This window comes from Narcine bancroftii, chromosome 1 (genome assembly GCF_036971445.1).
Source record: "Narcine bancroftii isolate sNarBan1 chromosome 1, sNarBan1.hap1, whole genome shotgun sequence".
Classification (NCBI taxonomy): Eukaryota; Metazoa; Chordata; class Chondrichthyes; order Torpediniformes; family Narcinidae; genus Narcine; species Narcine bancroftii.
In genome coordinates, this window is record NC_091469.1 from 356,108,859 (window position 1) to 356,131,831 (window position 22,973).

Consider the following 22,973-nt stretch of genomic DNA (forward strand, 5'->3'; position numbering starts at 1 on the left):
ACAGTAACAGGCCACTTCGGCCTGAGTCCGTGCCACCTAATTTACACCCGATTAACCTACACCCCCAGTACGTTTTGAATGGTGGGAGGGAAATGGAGCCCCCAGAAAAAACCCACGCAGACACAGGGGAGAACATCCAAACTCCTTACAGATAGGGTGGGATTCAAATCCCAGTCCCAATCATTGGTGCTGTAAAGGCATTGCACTAACCGCTATGCCACCTGTGCCATCCTTTATGCAAATGACAGAAAAAATTCAAGTGTAAGCACTCAGCTTCATCTGGGGATTTATATAGATAATTGGAACTGTTATTCTTTCTCTCACCACCATGGATGCATTACCAGCCATGTTCCTGTTCATGTTATATTTTATTGGGGAGTTGAGACTTGTAGCAGTATCTGGAAATACGATAGGAGATTGGAGAAAGAACTGGAGGAAGCACTAGCAAAGGACTTTTTATTTAGAGCAGATTGTTTCAAATTCTTTCTAACAAAACAAGAATACACCCTCACGGAATGAGAAAATATACCTATAGATTGGAATTAACCCTTGCTTGGTGCAGTAAGAATGTGCTTGTATGTTGATAACGAACTGAGTGAGATGCAAAGAAAAAGAAGATTGGGTAATAATGAAAGAATACAAAAAAATTGCTTGGATGGTTTTCATTTGAGATATGTAAACACCTGATATGATGGTGCCCATGTTCCCTCTAAGCTGTGCATGTGTGCATGGGCAAACACGTTTTGCAACCAGTGCATACAGGAAATTTATGTGTGCACAAAAGCTTAATTACCTAAAAAAGTATAGAATAAAATCTTAACTAAATATGTTACTTCATAGAATGCAATCATACTTGCATTGTATTAAAACATGCCAATAGTTTTATTAGCCATGAGATAGGCTGATCCATATTATTTTAAAACAATTTCAAGTTTACATTTGCACCCATACTTAAGTCACGGGAAAAACCAATTGCACCACATAAGATTTTTGCGCACACTACTAAAAATTAGAGGGAACATTGATGGTGCTCAATGGCATCTGTTACAACACTGCTGCAATAAAACATGGAAAGGGTATCAGAGCTTAAGAGAAAATCTCTCCCTGACAACAGACAACAATCATGGAGGAAGAAGGACGCACTTCTTCAAATCATCCAATCACTTTACTCTTCACTCTCTGTATGCATGTATCCAAGTCTAATATTTTGAATGACCTCATGATACATTGACCTGATGGGCTGAGATGGCAATGAGCAACTTTACTGTGCATCATGTAGAAAGGCTACAGTGAGGAGCAATGCTCAATAGTGAGCACCATAGTGAAAATTGGCAGATACAAAGAATACCTTGATGGAACAATGTGGACCTTTTCATTCACATCTCCTTGTGGAAATGTTGTAGAGTGTTCTTTTATACTCCTGCCACTGATAAATCAATTTCTGCATCAATCATCAAGAAAAAATATTAAAGAGTAGAATTTACAGGTGGTAACTTTTATTCCAGGATAAAAACCTAGTGATGCATATCATCATACTGTCCAGAATAGTCTGAGGGAAATGCTGGTAATAGCTAGTTCTAAAAAAAAACTTGCTGCGACAAGAAAAAGTAAATTAGTAAATAAATAAATCATTATGTTCAAATTAAATTTTATTGCCACATGTATCAAAAATGTGATCGAGGTTGTTTTGCAAGCAGACCATTAGACATATCAAACAGTGCAAGTAAGATACAAGCAATTACAGAGAGAGAATATATGAGACGGAGCAAAGGCAACATAATTTTCCTATTTTAGAGTTCATTAAGGAGTTTGATAAATGTAGGAAATAAATTGTCCTCATGTCTGATAGTCCACAAGTTCTCATGCTTGTGAATCTTCTTCCTGACTGAAGAGTGTAGAAAGAGTGCGATCAGTCATTTGGTATATTGGCTGCTTTCCAATGGAGAATATGGGGTTAGTGTGATGTTCTGAGCCACGTTCACAACCTTCTGCAGTTTTTTGCAGTTGTGATGCAGTTCCCGTGTAACACAGTGATGGACCCTGATAGGATGCTTTCAAAGGTGCGCCTGTAGAAGTTGTTTAGGGATGCTAGCAACATGCCAAATCCCCTGAGGATTCTGAGGAAGTAGAGGTACTGGTGTGCTCTCTTGACCATTGCATTGGTGTGGGTGGACCAGGACAAGTCATGGGAGATAGTTATCCCTCAGAACTGTCTACAAAATATCAGCACCTTCAATGTGAACTTGGTCATCTGCCCCTCCTTCAGATGTCTATGACCAGCTCCTTAGTCTTGCTGACATTGAGAGAGAAGGACTTATGCTGCAAATCCCTCTACCTCTCTTCTGTAAGCCACCATCGCTGTTTGAGATCCTGCCTACAATGGTGACGCAATCTGCAAATGTAAGATTTTGGAGCCTTGTTTGGCCATGTGGTTGTCTGTATTATTGTAGAGATTATTGTAGAGGGCTGAATAATATGAGCCCAGGTATTGAATATGAACGGGGAGAAGGTGCTGTCACTAATCCAATGCAGCTTGTGGGATAGAGAGTTATGTTTACAATGGAGAAAAGGTGCTGAGACCTGTTGGGTTACATGGTTGGGAATTCATTTGTTTGGTACGATTGTGTTAAAAGAAATAGTAATCTGACATAGAATGCCTTGTTAACCAGGGCTGAGTGGAGGCCAGGAAGATGGCAACGGCAGGGTGCTCACATTACTTAGATTTTGGCGGTATGCAAACTGGAGTGGGCCGAGAGCGGCTGGTGGGCTGGAGTTAATGCAAGCAATGACCAATGTCTTGAAGCGCTTCAAGATGGTGGATGTCAGAACTTCCAGGTGACAGTCATTCAGAACCATCGCTATGCTCTTCTTTAACATTGGGATGATAGTAGCCTTCTTGAAATAGGTGGGCACTTCAAGTATTGGAGAGAGAGGTTGAATTCTGTGAATTCAATCGCCAGTTGGTCTGTACAGGCATGGAGGACAGGTCAAAGAACTTTGTCTGGTTCGGTCATTCTCATGAAATCGATCTCTGAAAGGTCAACCTGACATCTGCGTCGCTAACTGTGGGTGCTATTCCACTGCTTGTTGGCCTTCTGCTTGAAGCAAGTGTAGAATGCATTGAGCTCATCTGGGAGGGATATGCTAATGTTTACTATTCTGCTCAGCTTTGCTTTGTAGCCCGTGATGCATACCTTGCCATCAGGTGTTTGTGAAGTTTGCCTAGATCAAGTTTGGTTCAGTTCTGTCTCTTGGTGGCCTCATTGCAGGTCTTACTTGGCTTTCTTGTAGAGGGATAGGTCATCTGACATGTACACCTCACTCCTGGACCTCAGTAATGTGAGCACCCTGCCGTTCAGCCATGTTTTGGGTTGGGAGCACATGGATTATTCTCTTTGGTACACAGCCTTCCACACTTGTGGCAGCAGTGTATTCATTAAGGTTGGTTGCTGAATCCACAAATACAGACCAGTCTACGGAGTCAAAACAGCCATGGAGAGCATCATCTATTTCCTCAAAATTCTGTAACATTTTAATGACATCATTCCATGTTATATTGATTTTTAAAAAATGGCATTTCTAAACTGGTCAACTTGCAGTACATGTCCACCGTGGACTATTAACATATTTTTGGTGGTTCTGCTCAAGACATTTTGGAGATGCGATGTAGCAAGGGCAGAATAAAAATCACCCTTTAGTGTTGCTAGACCAGCATATGTCCTGAACTGTTACTCTCATTAACACACGCTTCATTCACTTTTTTTTTAATTTAGACATACAGAACGGTACAGGCCCTTCCAATACATGAGCCTGTGCGCCCAAATACCCTGATTCACCTACAACCCCTTTATGTTTTTAGTGGCAGGAAGAAACTGGAGGACCCAGAGAAAACCGGGAGAACGTACATATTTCTTACAGACAGCGCCAGATTGGAACCCATGTCGCTGGTGCTGTAATAGTGTTGTGCGAACTGATCCAGTGAACCTAGAAAGTTTAAAAGGAGCATTGTGAACAGGATCCTAGTATGTTAAAAGGAAGTGTGGGAAACAAGTCCTGGTATATTTAAAGGCAGCATGAGCAAAAAAGGCCCCAATGAGTTTCAAGGTAGAGTGGGAAACAGGATAAGCCAGAAATTCTATGAGGATTTTTGAACAATCAGAGTTGTCCGAGTTTTACTCAGAAGGTAAGGAGTGAGAACAGGAAATAATGGAAGAATAAGTGGATGAGAGAGGGAGTGGAGGAGGAGGTGGTTGGTAATCAGCTACTGATTTATAACAATTGAAAACGATTTCAAATGTGAGAAGCACATGTCTTCAAATTGCTGCATTCAAAAACAGGTTCTGCGATTTTAACCACCCACTCATGTTCATCTTGCTTTTTCCCCCACAAACTCAGATTAAGGTGTGTTCATGGTTACATTCCAGTCTGTACAACAGATAACTGGTTTTGCAATTTGACTAATTTCATCAGTAACAGTCACCACTTTGGGCTCTTGACAAATTTATTGGAAGACTATAGTATTAGGATGAGACCTGTGAACCATATTTGGATATTTAACAGTATTTTTGGCATTTGTGTTCTCCAACTCAAGTAACTAAGAGGCTTAAAGTACCAAACTACAAGATATAATTTTGTGGAAAACTGATGCTGCCTGACCCACAGAATATTACATTATCTTTTGTTTTCAATTCAGATTTCCAGCAAATGCAGTTTTTGACTTTGTGCAATCCTTCACAAATGTACCAAACATGCTCACAATTTCACATTGACACTCATTCAGACAACTTGTTTAGAACAAAAACCATGAAAATTAGTGGAAAGCAAACTATACATACAAATTTCCAAAATTACTTATTACTGTCATGTCTTATCATTACAGACAACTACCGCCAATTGTTGGTATAAAACAGCTAGCAATAATTTTATTTGAGTGAACACTATGAACACCTAGGAGAACCCTATGTTGTGGCATTTCGAGTAATTTAAATACACCCAAGCAAAATTCATGAATCACTACCCAAAGATTTGAGGAATGGAATAAAATTCACTCTGTGACAGAGTATATAGATATGCTTTTGGGAGATAAATTGGGAAAGGTTTGTTATGAGTAGGTTACATACAAACAGATCTTATTTAAAATAGTGGAACTTGCTGTTCTAAGAGGGTCATGTGGTTTTGCAAGCAGAGTCAAACAGGCTCTCTCAGAGAGAGAGAGAGAGAGAGAGAAAGAGAGAGAGAGACAGACAGAGATCACTTGTACAGTGTTACAGCCAGCAGAAGTAGCTGGGACTGGAACACGACAAGCTGGCAAGCATATGGAAATCCCATTTGGAAGGCGACCTGGTCAAATCCCTTGTCCTTCATGCAAGACGAGAGGACTGGCTATCTAATAGTTCACTTGGAATAAGTGAAACAAAAAGGAACTCTGTGGTGACCTGAAAAAAAGAGGTTATCTGGAGAACCCCGAAAGGGCAAGTTTAGTCAGCAAGACACTGAAGTGGCTGATGGAGTACATCAGTTGTGGATGTCCTGGAACAACAAGTCTCTCTCTGAAAACCAACAAGAACCTTCCTGAGCGGTAACCATTTACCTTTCAAACACCAAAGTCTGGTGAACTTTATAAATGTTAAATTCTGTGCACAGTACAAGAATTGCCTGCAACCAGTGAACTTTGAGGAATGAGAAGTGAGATTGGACTGTGAACCAAAGAACTTTTCTGAACTTACACAGACATTGCACACACGTGTGCTTAGAATTAGAAGGAGATTAAGTTAGGTTAATTAAGTTAAGTTAAAGTGTGATTCTGGTTTCATGTTTAGAGATAATTAAAAGCAACTTTTGTTTAAGTAACCATTTGTCTTGATGAATATCTATTGCTGCTGGGTTTATGGGTCCTCTGGGCTCGTAACAACTCCAACAAAACAAAAAAAATATTTATAACATGAAAATCTGTAGACACCGTGGTTGAAGTAAAACACAACACAGCAGGTTAAGCAGTGTCCTTTAAATTAAAAAAAAAATTAAACATATAGCACGGTAACAGGACAATTCAGCCCTTCGAGTCTGTGCCACCAAAATTACATGCCAATAATCTACTCCCTGGTACGTTTTTGAAGGGTGTAAGGAAACCAGAGCCCCCAGAGAAAGCCCATGCAGACACAGGGAGAATGTATAAACAACTTACAGACAGCACTGGATTCGAACCCAGGTCCTGTCCCGATCGCTAACACTGTAGAGGTGTTGTGGTAATGGTTGCACCAACCGTGCCACCCTATATATTTATGTAGCATAGGTAAAATACATAATGGATGTTGGGGCTTGAGCCCTTCAACAGGGTATGGAAAAATATCGGCAGGTGCCCAAACAAAAGAGTGGGGGGGGGGGGGGCGGAGGTGTGGTTTCAAAGGCAAGAGGTGATAGGTGGAGAAAGGAGGGAGAGGACAGCAGTGATCAAGGGGAGGAGGGAAGGCTAGGTGAATAGAGAGGGAGGGGGAGGAGAAGTGAAAAGGGGAAGGGAAGGTGAGGGGGGGAAGGGAAGCGGGGGTGGGGGGGGAAAGGCAGGCATATTAGCAGAAACCAGCAAAGTCATGTTAATGTCATCTTGCTGGAGAGTGCCCAGATGGAAAATCAGGTGTTGTTCCTCCAATTTACGGGTGGTCTTGTTGGGACAGTACATAAGGCCATGGACAGACATGTGAGTCCGAGAGCCTCCATCTATCATCTTCTACCTTTGCGTCCACAACTCCTCCCTACACTTTTGTTCAGATGCCTACTGACATTTTTCCATACTCCGATGAAGGGCTCAAGCCTGAAATGTCAGATATGTATTTTTACAGTTGCAATATAAAGGACACTGTTTACCCTGCTGAGTTTCTCCAGCATGGCGCTTTTACTCAAATAAACATTTACTTTTTTTTCAATTTGCACATATGCATAAATGAATTATTATTTTTAAATCATTATTTTTAATTATTAATTTTATTTACATTTTTAGAGTTCATTATACTCTTTGTTTTTTTCCCCACAAGGAAGTTATTAATCAAAAAAATACATGACAGATCTAGGTGAAAGTTAAACCAATTCAACTTCACAGCATTGCACACTTGTTAAGTCCTTGACAATTTAGGATGAATCAGAATATGGAAGGTTGAAGCTTAATTCCAAGCTCATGCATGATGCTTTCATCCACAACTAAGGAAGATCGAGTGGGGGATATCTTTAAAGGGGACAGTGTGCAAAAAAAAGATACACAATGATATTACCGCAACTGAAGGGCTAGGTTACAAGGAGAAGGTGAGACTTGTTTGCTTGGAGCAGAGGAAGCTGAAGGATAATCTTATGGAGGTATACAAAATCACCAGGGTCATAGAAAAGATGTATAGTCAGTCTTCTCAAGTTAGTAGAGTTTAAAACTAGAGGGTAGAGGGTTTCGAGTGGGGGAGAAAGATTTCAAAGAAGCATCTTTATCACATAGAGGGTGGAAGGGGAGCAGAATGAGCTACCAGAAGAGGTGGGTACCATTATCACATTTAAAAGACATTGAAACATGAACACAGAAAAGGAGACTGAGAGGAATAAAGGCCAAATAGAAACAAATAGGACTAAAGTAGATTGATATAATATTCAGCATGGATGAGATGGGCAGAAGGAGAAAACTCTGACCCTCCCTCTCCACCCTCCAACCAAACAAACAGAGAGAGGGTGAGTGGACAAGGAATGGGAGATGTCAGGGAATAGGGGGAGTTTAGGGTTTGGGAGGTACAAGGTGGGGGAGGGACATAAGGAGGGATGGAGTATGGTGGTGGATGGGACTGGGGAGGGAAGGGAGGGTTGCAGAGAAAAGGGAGAAACTGTGGGGGTCAGAGACTAGCAGAGAGGATGCAGAGGGAAGTCAGAAAAAAGGTGAAGGGTAGAGAGATGGGGTGGGAAGAGAGAGGTATACAAAGGAAAAGAGAGTGGGGCAGGGGGGAGAAGAGCAGAGCAGGGGGTTGAGAAGGCAGAGCAGGGAGCATGATTTGTGCAATAGGGACGCCTGCGAAGGTCAAGGAGGACGAGTTGCAAGGGCCACACAAACAACGTCTCTTACTGAACCTTCATTAATCTTTGTGGTCATCTCTTCAAAAATTCAAGAGAATTGATTTCCTACACACAAAGAGCCATGCTGACTCTATTAATTCTCTGACTTTTCAAATGCATGTAGTCCTGTCTCTCAGAACCCCCTTCAGTAACTTACCTACAATCCTCAATATAATCACTGGCCAAAAGTTCTCTAACTTGTGCTCACGACCTTTTTAAGTAAAGGCACAGCATTATCCACCCTCCAGTCTTGCAGCAACTCACCTCTGCTTTATGATGATGCAAATATATCTGCCAGGGCTCCTGCAATTTCTTCTCTAGCTTCTTGTATTGTCCCAGGATATATTAGATCAGACCCTGGGGAGTTGTCTACCTTTACAAATTTTAAGACCTTCAGCACCTCTGATACTGTAACATTGATTCTCTTCAAAACATCACAATTTACTTCCTCGAATTCCCTCACCCTCATGTCTTTCTCCTTGGTAAATATAAATGGAAAAATACTCGATTAAGACTGCGCTCATTTCCTGTGGGTCCATACATAGATGACTTTGTTGACTTTCACATCAAATCACTCCAGCTCAATCGTTCATCATTTAAAACTTTAACTGCCTTTGAAAGCAATTAAAAGTTTTAACTGCTTAGTTTGGTTATTGAAATTTAATGAAACATGAAAAGCTTAATCTTCAATCAGAATAAGAGGTTCTTTAAATTAATTTATATTTGAGTGTCCTTTCTGCCCATCAAATCCCTGCTGGATCCCAAGGGAGCAATAAACAGCAGTCTTTCAATTTTTGGTTTTGCACTAATTGAGAATACTATGAAACCAATATAATTTTTGTGATAGCACAGAATTTACCAATAGTAAATATTGCCTTTTAGAAACATACTTAATTGTTTATCACTCATTGCTGGTAACCAACCATACTTGCAAATACAAACCAATTTAAAAAGCGGGGACACATATATCATTGGATGACTGAATGGAAATCTGATAACTTATTCATAATAATGCCAGGCATTGTGTTTATGGTTGACAACAAATGAGATTTATCCAACTCCAAACATTAAACTATGTGCAGATAAACTAGAAAGTATTAAGTTTACCAAACTGGAAGCCAAAGTTCACTTTTATATAGGTACGACTGAACTGAAGAATCTTGATGCCAACATATTATGCCAACAAACTGTTAGTGTTCCAACGTTAACATTCTTGCAACTATATCTAGCACTCTTATCTTCACAAATTCCCAGAAAAGATAAAAATCAAAAATATATTTTGTTCATTGCACTATCCAGAGAAAGAATGGGCATCACTGAGGATAGCTAATAGAAAATCCCCATTTCTCTACTCTAGACTGAGAAAAACTCATCGTGAAGTGTCAGAATTGCATCAGATGATCATTAAAGTGGGCAAATATAAGCAATGATGACACATTAAGAATTTAATACAGTTTCATACTTCCTAAGAGGAATTATTTAATTTCAATACTTCCAGAAAATTCAGCAGGAAATAATAAAGTGGATACTAAAATGAATCTGACAGACTCAGCTGTAAATGGATGGCCTTTTATTGATTCAAAGGATGGGAGTGTAGAAAGGACATGGATTGTCTACAATATATAGAATGAAAAGAACCAAACCAAAAATGTAAAGTTAATCAGAACCAACATAATATTTGGTTGTTTGCCTTATATTTTCTCACAGGAACAAAGCATACGCATAAGAAAGCTTGCTGGAAAATCTAAGTTGTTATTTCATAGTTCAAATGAATAAATGGTGTGTTATGAAAAAAAATCTCAACACTAAAATGTTCCATGTATTATTCTGAGACAAGCTACAACTTGCTTATTCAAAGGGATTACATAATCAAGATTTTACTAGCTTTTGAACTTGAACTGTTTTTATGGATCAGAAAAAAATCAGGTTACTTTAAGTGCACAGATTTTTCATTTGCACTTACAATGGAGGGAGGGCATGGTCACTGGAATTATGTACCTGAATCTCCAAAGTAACATTGCACAACACAACTCAGGTTTCATTTGCAAGGATCTTAATTGTATTAAAAAAAACATTAATCCAGGAGGTTAAACATGATTCCTAAAATCCCTGTTTCTAGATATGCATTTGGCAGAAGTAATTATACAGATCAATACATAATACAGAGTATTAGAAACACAGTGAACTAGTGGCACAAATCAGTATACAAGGATATGATTTAATGGCCATTATACAAACATGGCTGGATGGGTGAAGATGATTGAGAATTAAATATCCATGGGTATCAGGTAATATGGAAGGATAGACAGGTTTTTAATTCAGGATTAAATCAGGTCACGTCTCCAGAATGGAGGACCATCGCCTTCCCAAGATCGAGTTATATGGCGAGCTCTCCACTGGCCACCGAGACAGAGGTGCACCAAAGAAGAGGTACAAGGACTGCCTGAAGAAATCTCTTGGTGCCTGCCACATTGACCACTGCCAGTGGGCTGATCTCGCCTCCAACCGTGCATCTTGGCGCCTCACAGTTCGGCGGGCAGCAACCTCCTTTGAAGAAGACCACAGAGCCCACCTCACTGACAAAAGACAAAGGAGGAAAAACCCAACACCCAACCAACCAATTTTCCCTCGCAAACCCGCTGCAACCGTGTCTGCCTGTCCCGCATCGGACTTGTCAGCCACAAACGAGCCTGCAGCTGACGTGGACATTACCCCTCCATAAATCTTCGTCCGCAAAGCCAAGCCAAAGAAAGAAGAAATCAGGGAGATAGTGAGAGACAATATAAGATCTTAGGAGCAGAATGTTTAATCCATCTGGGTAGAGATTGGGAACAATAAGGGAAAATTATCTACAGGTCACAAATATTACAATGACACAGGCAATAACTCAATATATGAGGAGACTTAAGTTGGTTGAAGCAGTCCTGTGAAGTACTTCATAGAATGCATCATAGAATACCTTTTTGAAGAGAATGATACTGAACTGACAAAGGAATCTGTTATTTTAGATCTGGCTCTGTGCAATGAGACAGATTAAATTAACAATCTTGCAGTTAAGGATAGTCTCAGAAGGAATGATGACACTATGATTAAATTTCTCAGACAAATGGGGTAATAGTTTGATCTAAAACTTAATGTGGTGTTAAAAAAAAACTAGTGTGAAAGGGAGACGACAGTGGAATGCGGGAAGAATTGGCTAACAGATTGGAAACACTGGGTATATGGTGGGGACAGTGAAAGACTTCCAAATAAACTTTTCACAGTGTTCAATAAAAGTATATTCCAGTTAAAAGGACAGCAAGAGTAAAAGTAAATAACATAAAATATAAAAACAGATGGCAAACGATTTTATAATTACATAAAGATGAAAAGGTGGCTAAGGTGAATGGAGGTCCCTTGTAAGATGAGAAGAGAGAATTAATATTGGGTAATGTGGAAACAGATGAGTAATTGAACGACGATATTGTGTTGGAATTCATAGCGGAAGTCACTTCGAACATGTCAAAGAGAAATGTCATGGATGTGATGGGAGATAAGGACTTCAACAAAATTGATATCACTGAAGAGGTAGCGCTGAGCAAACTAGTTAGTAAAAAATAGATAGGTTGCATGGTCCTGAAGGAATGGATCCCAGGGCACTGAAAGAAATGATAGAAGTTCTGGGACAGCCTGCACCTGAACTGGAGAGGGATCAATATCCTGGGGCTGGTTTGCAGGAGCTGTTTAAACTAGTTTGGCAGAGGGGATGAAACCAAAGTGTGAGAGCAGAGAATAGGGCAGAGGAGGAAAGGATGATGCAATAAGTTGTAGGTTTTTTTGAGGAAGTACAAGCAGAGAAGGAAGCATTAAAGCAGTCAGTTGGATAGTTTGAAATGTGTCAATTTCAACGTAAGGAGTATTAGCAATAAATAATCATCAAGCGTGGATCAGGACATGGAATTGGAACATTGTGGCTGTTGGAGAGACTTGGCTGGCAGAAGAATAGGATTGGCTGATGCAGGTACTGGGATTTAGGTGTTTTAAAAGGGATAGGATAGGATGTAAAAGAGCAGGAGGGGAAGTAGCATTACTGGTCAGGGATAGCATCACGGCTGTATAAAGAGAGGATGCTGTAGAGGGAGTGTCTTCCAGTCAGTGTGGGTGGAAGCTAGAAATAGGAAGGGACCAATCACAGTACTGGGAGTCTAGAGGCCCCCAAATAGACCTTGAGACACTGAGGAACAGATAAGTTGGCAAATTTTGGGATGGTGCAGAAATTACAGGGATGGTGTTATCAGAGACTTCAACTTCCCAAATATTGACTGGCACGTCCTGACTGCAAGAGGGGCAGACGGGGCAGAATTTGTCAGGTTTGTCCAAGAAGGATTCTGGACACAGTATGTGGACCAGCCAACAAGAGGAAAGGCCATATTGGATCTGGTAAAGGGTAATGAACCTGGTCAGATGACAGACCTCTCGATGGGGGAGCATTTTGGTGATAGTGACCACAACTCCCTGAGCTTTAGCAGAGCTATAGGATAAGGATAAAAACAGTCAAAATGGGAAAGTGTTTAATTGGGGAATGGCTAATTATGATGAGATGAAGCAGGGACCAGGGAGTGTAAATTGGGAATAGATGTTCATGAGAGAAAGCACAGAAGTAATAAGGAGGACGTTGAGGGATGATTTGCATGGGGTGCAGGATAGCTTTTTCCAACTGAGACAGGGAAAAGGGAACCATAGTTGACAAAACAGATAAGGCAGCTGGTTAAGAAGGAAGCAAAAAATAGGAATGGCTCATGAGAATTATATCGTAGTCAGGAAAAAATTTAAGAAAGGATTTAAGAGAATTTGAGGGGGCCATGAGAAGGCCTTGGCGAGTAGGGTTAAGGAGAACCCCAAGGCATTCAAAGTGTACGTGAAAAATAGAAGGATGACGGGAGTAGTGGTAGGGGCTCTTAAGGATGAAGGAGCGAATAAGATTGAGAGGCGACTTGACAGAGGTCTACAAGATTATGAGAGGTGTAGATAAGGAAGACAGCTAACATCCTTTTTCCCAGGGCGAGAAAAGCAAACACCAGAGAATATCTGTACAAAGTGAAAGAAAGAAAGTTTAGGGAAGACATCAGAGGCGTTTTTAAAAAAAAAACAAACAGAGAGTTGTGGGTGCCTGGAATGCCTGGTAATGGAAGCTGAAACAGGGACATTTCAGAGACTCTTGGACAGGCACATGGATGAAAGAAAAACAAAAGGTTTCTAAGTAGGAATGGTTTAGCATTTTTTTGGTAGGAAGATATAAATCGGTACAACATGTGCCTGGAGGTGAAGGAGGTTGGGGAGATCCTAAATGAATTCTTTGCTTCAGTATTTATCAGACTAAAGGACCTTGTTCAAGGTAAGGTCAGAATCAAGCAAACTTTTGTGCTGGACCATGTTGAGATTAGGAAAGAGGAAGTGCTGGGTCTTCTTAAAAACATTAGGATTGATAAGTCCCTGGGGCTGGATGAGATATACCCCAGGTTGCTGTGGAAAGGGAGAAAAGAGATAGCTTGGGCTTTGGCGATGATATTTGCATCGTCCTTGGCCACAGGGGAGGTGCTGGAGGATTGGACAATGTCAAATGTTGTCCCCTTGTTTAAAAAAGGTATTAAAGAAAATCATGGGAATTACAGAATTATAGACCTGTGAGTCTTACATCAGTGGTGTACAAACTATTGGAGATGATTCTCCAATAGTTCATGATAGGATCAGCCTAATTTAGATTTTGAGGAAGTAACAAAATAAATGAAGGTAGGGTGGTAGATATGGTGTATATGGATTTTAGTAAGGTACACAACATCTCCTCACTTGTTGGGAAGGCGCAGCAGTGACTGTGCTTCCTGAGAAGAATGAAGCAGGCAAGGCTACCGGCCACCATTAGGCCAACCTTCCATAGGAGCTCCATTGAAAGTGTCCTGGCTGGTCTAATCACAGTGTGGTACAATTGCTGCAGAGAATTGGATTGGAGGTCAATCCACAGGACCATAAGAGTGGCTGAGAGGATCTCTGGAATCTCCCACCCCTCATCGATATGATCTACCAGATTCGCTGTCTGAAGAGGGTCCTGACTCTTTCCTATCAGGAAAGAGTCAGCACCAACAGACTGAGGAACAGCTTCTTCCCACAGGTAGTGAGAATGCTGAATGACCAAAGGGACTGCTCACACTAATACATCTGAGACTCTCATATTCATGAAATGATATTTATTTATTTATTGGTATTTATGAATACTTGTCCTGCACATGTATTATTTGTCTGTATGTGTGTTATGTCTGGTTGTATGTCTGTGTGTTTTTGCACTGAAGACTGGAGAACGCTATTTCGTCAGGTTGCACTTGTGCAATCAGATGACAATCAACTTGACTTGATTTGACAAGGTCTACCATGACAGACTCCTTCAGAAAGTCATGAGGTATGGGATCCATGGAACCTTGGGTGAGTGGATTCAGAATTGGCTTGTCTGTAGACAGCAGAGAGTAGTCATGGACAGAAAATATTCTGCCTGGAGGTCAGTGACAAGTGGAGTTCTGCAGGGATCTGTTCTGGGACCTCTGCTCATTGTGATTTTCATCCATGTCCCAGATGAAGACGCAGAATGATGGGTCAGTAAGTTTGTGGATGATACCATGGTTGGAGGAGTTGCCGATAATGTTGAAGGTCATAGGTTGCCAGAGCAGGATCGATGAGCCAGTTGATTTACTCCTCCTCCAATATCTTGTGTATAATTGTTACTGATAATTCAGAGTAAATTAGAAATGAATACACCAGTATGTAAGACAGGGTGGGGTAAATAGGGACGTGGCAACCTATGGTATGGTGGTCCAGTGCCAGAAAATTCATCCTCCATCAATACAAAATCAGTGTTGGAAAGACTCAGCAATTCTAACAGCAAGTGTGGAAAGAGACAGTTAGTGTTTCAGATCTGTGACCCTTCCCTGAAATACTGACATTGTCCCTTTGCCAAAAGAGCCTGAGACTGTTTTACCACCTTTTCAGTTTCTGTTTCAGATTTTTGGCATCTGCATATTTTATCATTTTAATTTCCTCTATCAGTAATTGATGGTGGAATCCAAAGCTTAATAGGCACATAATAATCTTATTCCTGCGTCATGATTCATTCCTTTGTGTTTCTTTAAGGATTAAACACTGAAGCAAAGGCTCTTAACAATGTTGAGAATGACATGTACGTTGTGAAACAGGTTCCCAAACTGCAGGTGACTATGAACTCATTATTTAAATCGAGTTTTGACTGTAAATTTTCTGTGGTACTTCCCACGTGGCAGTCAATCCTCATTAAGCTTAAAAATGTAAAGAACAGCAAAAACAAATTTAAATACAAATTCTAAATTAATTCTTACATTATTTTCAACCATCTGAACCACAGTTACTTTCTGGAGCAAAATGTAGCCTTTCATTTTCCTGCAACGTTGATATAAATGTTTAGAAACCTGATCATGCAAAATGTATTTAACAAAGGCCTGTAACTCAAACACATACCTGCAGGTAAGATATTGTTCTGCACTGGTGTTGGAAGAGCAGCATTTTTCTGTAAAATAACCACACTCTCAGGTGGTGCAGGACTAGAACGGATCTCAACCGCTTCATCCACTTCATCATTATTGGCAACCACCAAGCTTTGGCTGCATTGCAGCAAACACTGTTGAGACACTTCATTCACTGGATCAATAACATCAGGTGATACCCTGTGAGAAATAGCAGTCAAGAAAAACAAAACACTGAATCACCAGCCATTTTCTCTGGACACTTCTGATTATAATATTCACAGTATATTGTTATGAAAATAACCTCTAGTTTTTTAAAAATTAATTGAAGGGATGTAGGCTTTGCAGTTGAGCCAGCATTTAATTGGCCATTCTGAATAGCCTTTGAGAAGGTGGTTGTGAGCTGCAGGATAATACCCACAGTGCTTTTGAGGAGGGAATTTCACGATTGCAACCCACAAACAGTGAAGAAGTGGCAATATCTTTCTAAGTCAGGATAGTGTGTGACTTGGAGAGCAACTTCTCGTTGTGCTTCTGCTGCCATTCCCTCCTAGCTATTGTAATGGCAGCGCTGCTGCTGGTATGGGCCTGCAGAAGGGTCGGGGAAGGGGGTGGGGTGGGGGAGAATGGAGATACAGCGCATATAGGCTTTAAATGACCTGTTAAAGGAGCTGATGGTGTTGTTATTTAAAATCCTGTAATTGTAGGGTCTGTGCATGGCTGCATCTCTCCTGGCAGCAGCCTTGAGGGGTTCTAGACTCTGGGGGAGCAGCACAGAGACTTCATGAACAGAAATACACTGCAAGATGGAAACTACTAGCCACAGAAAGGATAGCCAGATTACAATTTGCCAAGAAGAATTTGAAAGAGCTTGCAGAATTCTGGAAAAAGGACTTGTGGACAGATGAGACCAAGAATAATCTGCATCAGAATGATGGGAAGATCAAAATGTGGAGGCATAATGGGACTTCCCAAGATCCAAAGCATACCAGCTTTGCTGTGGTTTCTATCTTGCAGTGTAGCCTCTGTATTACTGTTCATGTAGTCTTCTACAGACAGTAGTCGTCCACACCTGCCTCCTGATAAGTGTTTCTGATCTGTTAGAAATACTTTTATGGATTTTTCTTCATTATGATGAGAATTCTTCTATCATCACCAGTGGATGTCTTCCTTGGAGTTTCAGTCCCTTTGCGCTTACTTAGCTTACCAATACACTCTTCTTTATGATGTTCCAAACTGTTGATTTTGGTAAACCTAAGGTTTGGGCGACATCTCTTACTGTCTTGTTCTTGTTTTTCAGCCTCATTGGCACAACTCTGGTCCTCATGTTGAAAATGGCAACTACAGACCCCAAAGGTGATCAAAAGCTTAGAAGCAAGCCTACCTCTCTTATACCTGCACCAATGAAGCAATTAATCATACCTGAGTAATCATAAACACCTGTGAAGCCAATTGTCCCAAACATTATGGAGTCCAGAAATGAGGGGACTATGTATAAATAAATGCTGTAATTTTTACATGGTCAAACCAAAATGTCTACAAATAACCTTGAATAAAATCTGGAATATGCACTTAAATTATCATTCCCATGCCAAAAAAAGTCACCAGTGTCCTGTCTCAATAACTACTGCCCTGTTGCACTCACATCTACCGTCATGAAGTGCCTCGAGAGTCTCATCATGGAGCACATCAAGCTCCTGCTGCCACCCTCACTAGACCCCCTACAGTTCGCATACAGATCCAACCACTCTACAGATGATGGCATCGCCACCAGCCTCCATCTCGCCCTCACCCACCTAGAAAATAATGACACACATGTTCAAATGCTGTTTACTGACTTCAGTTCAACATTCAACACAATCATACTTAAGTACCTGATAAGGTAGTTGAGCCTGCTGGGTCTAAACACCACCCTCTGTAAAATTAGAAACAGCACTTCCATGACCATCACACGGAGATACTGAGCACGCCACCATCCGCCCCCCCCCCCCACTCCCCCCCAACAAACTGGGGCTGTGGGCTTAGTTCATTGCAGTTCACTCTGCCGACTCATAACTGTGCATCAAAATACAGCTTGAACCACAACATCAAGTTCACTGATAATAGGACCATGGGCCTTGTCAGCAAGAACAATGAATTAACGTACAGAGATGAGGTGCAGTTGCTAACAGACTGGTTCAGAGTCAACAACCTGCATCTGAATGTTAATAGAACAAAAGAGATGGGTGCCGACTTCAGGAGGGCCCACTCTCCACTGACCATTGATGGCTTTACCATTGAGGTCATCAAGAGTAGCAAGTTTCTTGGTGTGCATTTGGCGGAGAATCTCACCTGCTCCATAGCCAAGAAAGCATAGCAGTGCCTCTACTTCCCGCAAAGGCTGAGGAAGTTCATCTCCCACCCTCCATCCTCACTACATTCTACAGAGGATGTATTGAGAGCATTCTGTGCAATTGCCTGGTGGGGAAACTGTACCACCTCAGACTGTAAGACCCTGCAGCGGAGAGTGGAGTCAGCAGACAAGATTTATTGGAGTCTCTCTTCCTACCATGACAGATATCTACAACACACGACGCATGTGGAAGTCAAATAACATTGTGAAGTACTTCTCACACTCCTCTTGTAAACTTTTCTCCCTTCTGCCATGTAGAAGGAGGTACTGTAGCATTTGGGCCCACACGTCCACATTGTGCAAGTATTTTCCTCCAAACCATCAGGCTCCTCGATTCCTAGAACATTTGTGTACTAGTATATCATGGATTTTATTGTATTATGACAATATTTAATTCCTATTTATGTAAATCTGCTCCATGGTCCTGGAGAAGTGCTACCTCATTTATACTGTGCATTGCATTAGTAATTATGGTATGAACAACAAATAAAGATGACAACCTGAATTACAGGTAAATTGTTTGAATGCAAATTTAAAATTCTTGAGAACAAGGGCAAATGAAGGAAAAAAGTGTCCTTGTCCCAAACTTTATGGAGGGCACTGTATACGTGCTTCGCCACAGTCACGTCTAGTGAACAAATTAATACCACGACTTTCCCTCACTAAGTTGGAAACATTTTAAAATCTAATAGTGTCACAAGTTGTCTTCACTGAAAAAATACTCACCCAGAACTTGTGGTGGTTCTGGATTCATAGAGTGCTGCAAAAGATGAAGAATATAGTTATTACAAAATGAATATTTGCTGTCATGACCAAACAAAAATATTAATTGCATTTTTGTGACAATATTGGTTATTTCTTTCAGGCATGCAGTGTTTCAAAAGTCTAAGAATATCTTGATTGTATATTCTTCTACTCAATCTCCTGCAGACAGATCCCTATTTGAAGCTTATTGAATTATGCATCTCTATACATGCTCTTTTGAGGAATGGAGGGATTGAGGGGGAGAAATAAAGTTTTAATTTTGAAAAATATGGGTACAGAAATTACTTTCTGAAGTTCTGGATAAAATGAAGTTGTGCAGTTTGAAACTATCTTTTTCCAGATTGAGCAATTTTATGTATTTGTTTTAGTTGTCAAGAAATTTGCACCAGAATTTTAGGCAGGACTTTTGTTCATCCTGGCACCCATTTCCCAGGATATAAAATGAGTGGTCAACAGAAATACAATATACAAAAATTAAGAGCTAAGATTTTCATCATCGTCAATTTTTAATTATACAGAATAACCAGGCTTCAGCAATCCTGCTTCCCCTAAAACCACGCAAAGTGCAAACATTCAAACTGCATTTTTTGACCACAGTACGATTCATGACCTCAAATTTCTGGATTTCTGCATTGAACTACAAATGAGTTGTCAAATTTATTCAATGGACCATTGGCGAAGGTAACAGTTGCCCGGCTAATATTTTATGTGTTTTTTTCTCCCAGTTCGTAATACTTTTGCTTTGTTTTCATTATGTTCTTCTCCACCTTATACGTTTGTAATGTTTCGTATTTTATTTGTTTGTCCGCCAATTCTCTTCTTTTTGATATACCATACCTTGTTGCTAGTTCCTTTTCTGTACCTACTATCTCCTTTTCCAACTGTTCTATTTCCCGATTGTAGTCCTTTTTCATCTTAGTTACATAACTTATTATCTGCCCTCTAATGAAACCTTTCATTGCATCCCATAATATAAATTTGTCTTTCGTATTTATTTCAAAGTACATTTTAATTTGGCATTCAATAAACTCTCTAAATTCCTGCCTTTTAAGTAGCATGGAGTTTAATCTCCATCTATATGTTCTTGGTGGGATGTCTCCAGTTCTATTGCTAATAACAGGGGTGAATGATCAGATAGCAATCTAGCTTTATATTCAGTTTTCCTAACTCACCCTTGAATATGGGACAACAAAAACATATGCCTACTCGAGAAGTATTCCTTCTCCCTTGGGTGCTGCCTCCTCCATATATCCATAAATTTCATTTCCTGCATTGATTTAACCATAAATTTGGCCACTTTATTCTTTTTACTAGTCTTTTGTCCAGTTTTATCCAACATTGGATCCACATTAAGATTAAAATCCCCTCCTATCAATATATTCCCTTGCGTATCTACAATCTTCAAAAACATATCTTGCATAAACTTTTGATCCTCTTCATTAGGTCCATATATATTGAGCAAATTCCAAAGTACTGAGTATTTCTGACACTTTATCATTATATACCTCCCTGCTGGATCTATTATTTCCTCCTCTATTTTGACTGGCACATTTTTATTAATTAATATAGCTACACCTCGAGCTTTTGAATTATATGATGCTGCCGCTACGTACCCTACCCAGTTTCTCTTTAATTTATAATGTTCCAGTTCAGTTAGATGTGTTTCCTGCACAAATGCTATGTCTATTTTTTCTTTTTTCAGTAAATTTAATAGTCTCTTCCATTTAATTTGGTTATGTATTCCATTAATATTTATAGTCATATAATTCAACATGGCCATCTCATACCCTGTTTACACGTCATTTCCACTTCCTCACCACCACCATCCCCTTTTTCCCCATTTTCATCTCTCAGTTTTCCCTTTTAAAACTCAATGTATGACAACACATTTAAAACATAAAATACTTTAACAACTCCCACATCCAATCTTCCCTTAGCCCCAAATGTCCCCCCCCTCTGAGTTGCCCGTTATCCCTTGCCACACATCCACAATTCCCCTCTCCATTTGGATTCCAAACCCGCTTGCAAGTGTCAACTGATTTCGCAGTGACGATTATTCTCTCCCACCCAACACCTCCAGAAAACTTTTTTGTAAACACATATAACAAAACTAATCCTCTTTTTTTTCCCCTTACTTCCTTTCTTCCCTTTTCTTTCCCTTCTTTAGTTCTTACATATACATTATTTTTACATCTTTATATGTATTTTATCTTCATTCTTGTTACATCTCTTCATCTCTCCTTCTGTCCTGCAGACATTCTGCAAATTCTCGTGCTTCCTCTGGATCCGAGAACAGTCTGTTTTGCTCCCCAGGGATAAATATTTTAAGCACAGCTGGATGACTTAACATAAATTTATAACCTTTTTTCCATAGGATTGATTTTGCTGTATTAAACTCATTCCTCTTCTTTAAGAGTTCAAAACTTATGTCTGGGCAAAAAAATATTTTTTGACCTTTGTATTCCAATGGTTTATTGTCTTTTCTAATTTTATTCCTTGCCTGCTCCAGTATATTTTCTCTTGTTGTATATCTCAAAAATTTACTAAAACGGATCTTGGTTTTTGATGTGTCTGTGGTTTCGGAGCTAATGTTCCGCTCCTCTACATTCATACAAAAAAAATGTTGAAAAGGATTCATAAAGGACCAACTTACATCATATGAAAATGTTGAATAAATGGCCTCCATGGTTCTTCAAATTTAACTTAAGGGTCAACAGTACCACTTCTAATTTTTTCTAAATTTAAACATGCTATAGTTTGAGAAAACCACTGAAACATAGTAGGTGGTTTTGAGTCTTTCCATTTGACTAGAATGGATCTTGGGGCTATTAAAGTAATAAATGCAATCACATGACAAGCTGAAGGAAATAAGTAGCCAGAATCCAAAACTGGTCGTCCAAAAAGTACAGTAACAGAATGAGGTTGTGGGTCAATGAGAAAAACTGCTAAAATAATATTAAAAATATCTTTCCAATTTTTTTTCAGGGAAGGCCAAGACCAAAACATATGTGTCAGGGAAGTCACCACAGAATTACACCACAGGATAGGGTTTATATGGGAGTAAAATCGAGCTAACTTGTCCTTGGACATGTGGGCTCTATGAACCACCTTAAACTGTGTCAAAGAGTGTTGAGCACACATTGAAGAAGTTTTTAACTAATTTGAAAATTTTCTCCCATGTTTCTATAAGTAAAAGTGTCTGAAGTGAATCCACCTTTAGACTTCCCTTTTACATAGATCATGAGTCGGGCAATAAGGTGACTTCTCTATGTGAAAAGGGCTATTGACTAAAATAAGGCTGTGGCGTAGGCTTTTCAGTAGTGTTTCACAAACATGATAAATTTGCTGAAGAGCATGAAAGTGTAATCTTGGAATATGCATACAAGTAAATAGGCCATTGATTCAGAAAATGTACAACTTGAAAATTTGTCCCAAATTATCACAAGGAACTGGTGTTCACTGTCAGCCCTGGTGTAGAAGCCAAAAGCCATTGCTGGACACGTGGAGTTGGTTTAAAAAAATGATTTGTAGTAGATTTAGGAAATATTCAGATCAATCAGAATTAATGCTTTGGCTAGGAGACCAGAAGAATTTTAGAGAAGGAAGGAGGCATGAAAGAACATACGGGAATATCTGACATGGGATGGAATCAGAGTAGACTTGACAAAAGTAAGAGCAGAGTGGAAATTAGCAGCAAAGTTGATGAAATTGAAGCTGACAGCAAAGATGGAGAAATTTGCTGTCAATCTGTTTCTCTATGCTCATATGCACCAAAGGAGGACAAAGGGATTAATCAAGAGAACAAAAATAAATTACAAAAGTAAGCTTGCGACAAATATAAAGACCGTCTGCAAAAGCTTTTATAAATATGTCAAGAGGAAAAGATTGGTGAAATCCAGAGTAGGTCCTTTGCAGTCGGAATCAGGGGAATATATAATGGGGAATAAGGAAATGGCAGACCAATTAAATTCTTACTTTAGTTCTGTTTTTACAAGAGAGGATACAAATAACCTCCCAAGGATGTTGGGAAACATAGAGACTAATGCAAGGGAGGAACTGAAAGAAATCAGTATCTCTAAGGACATGGTCTTGGGGAAATTGATGGGATTGAAGGCAGATAAATCCCAAGGGCCTGATAATCTACATCCTAGGGTACTTAAGGAAGTGGCCATTCAGATAGCAGATGCTTTAAGAATTATTTTCCAGAACTCAATAGACTC

The 22,973-nt window shown here is 39.9% G+C and overlaps 1 protein-coding gene across 1 annotated transcript in view; it reads right to left on the reverse strand.

The window, feature by feature from the left end:
* The window catches only part of znf830 (zinc finger protein 830), a 73,325-nt gene that overhangs the window by 21,647 nt on the left and 28,705 nt on the right, over positions 1-22,973 (reverse strand). Inside the window, exons 4-5 of the mRNA XM_069911949.1 lie at positions 18,715-18,748; positions 15,592-15,797 (exon numbers count right to left, since the gene is read on the reverse strand). Of these exons, the coding sequence (XP_069768050.1) occupies positions 15,592-15,797; positions 18,715-18,748 (240 nt within the window). The remainder of the gene's footprint in view (positions 1-15,591; positions 15,798-18,714; positions 18,749-22,973) is intronic.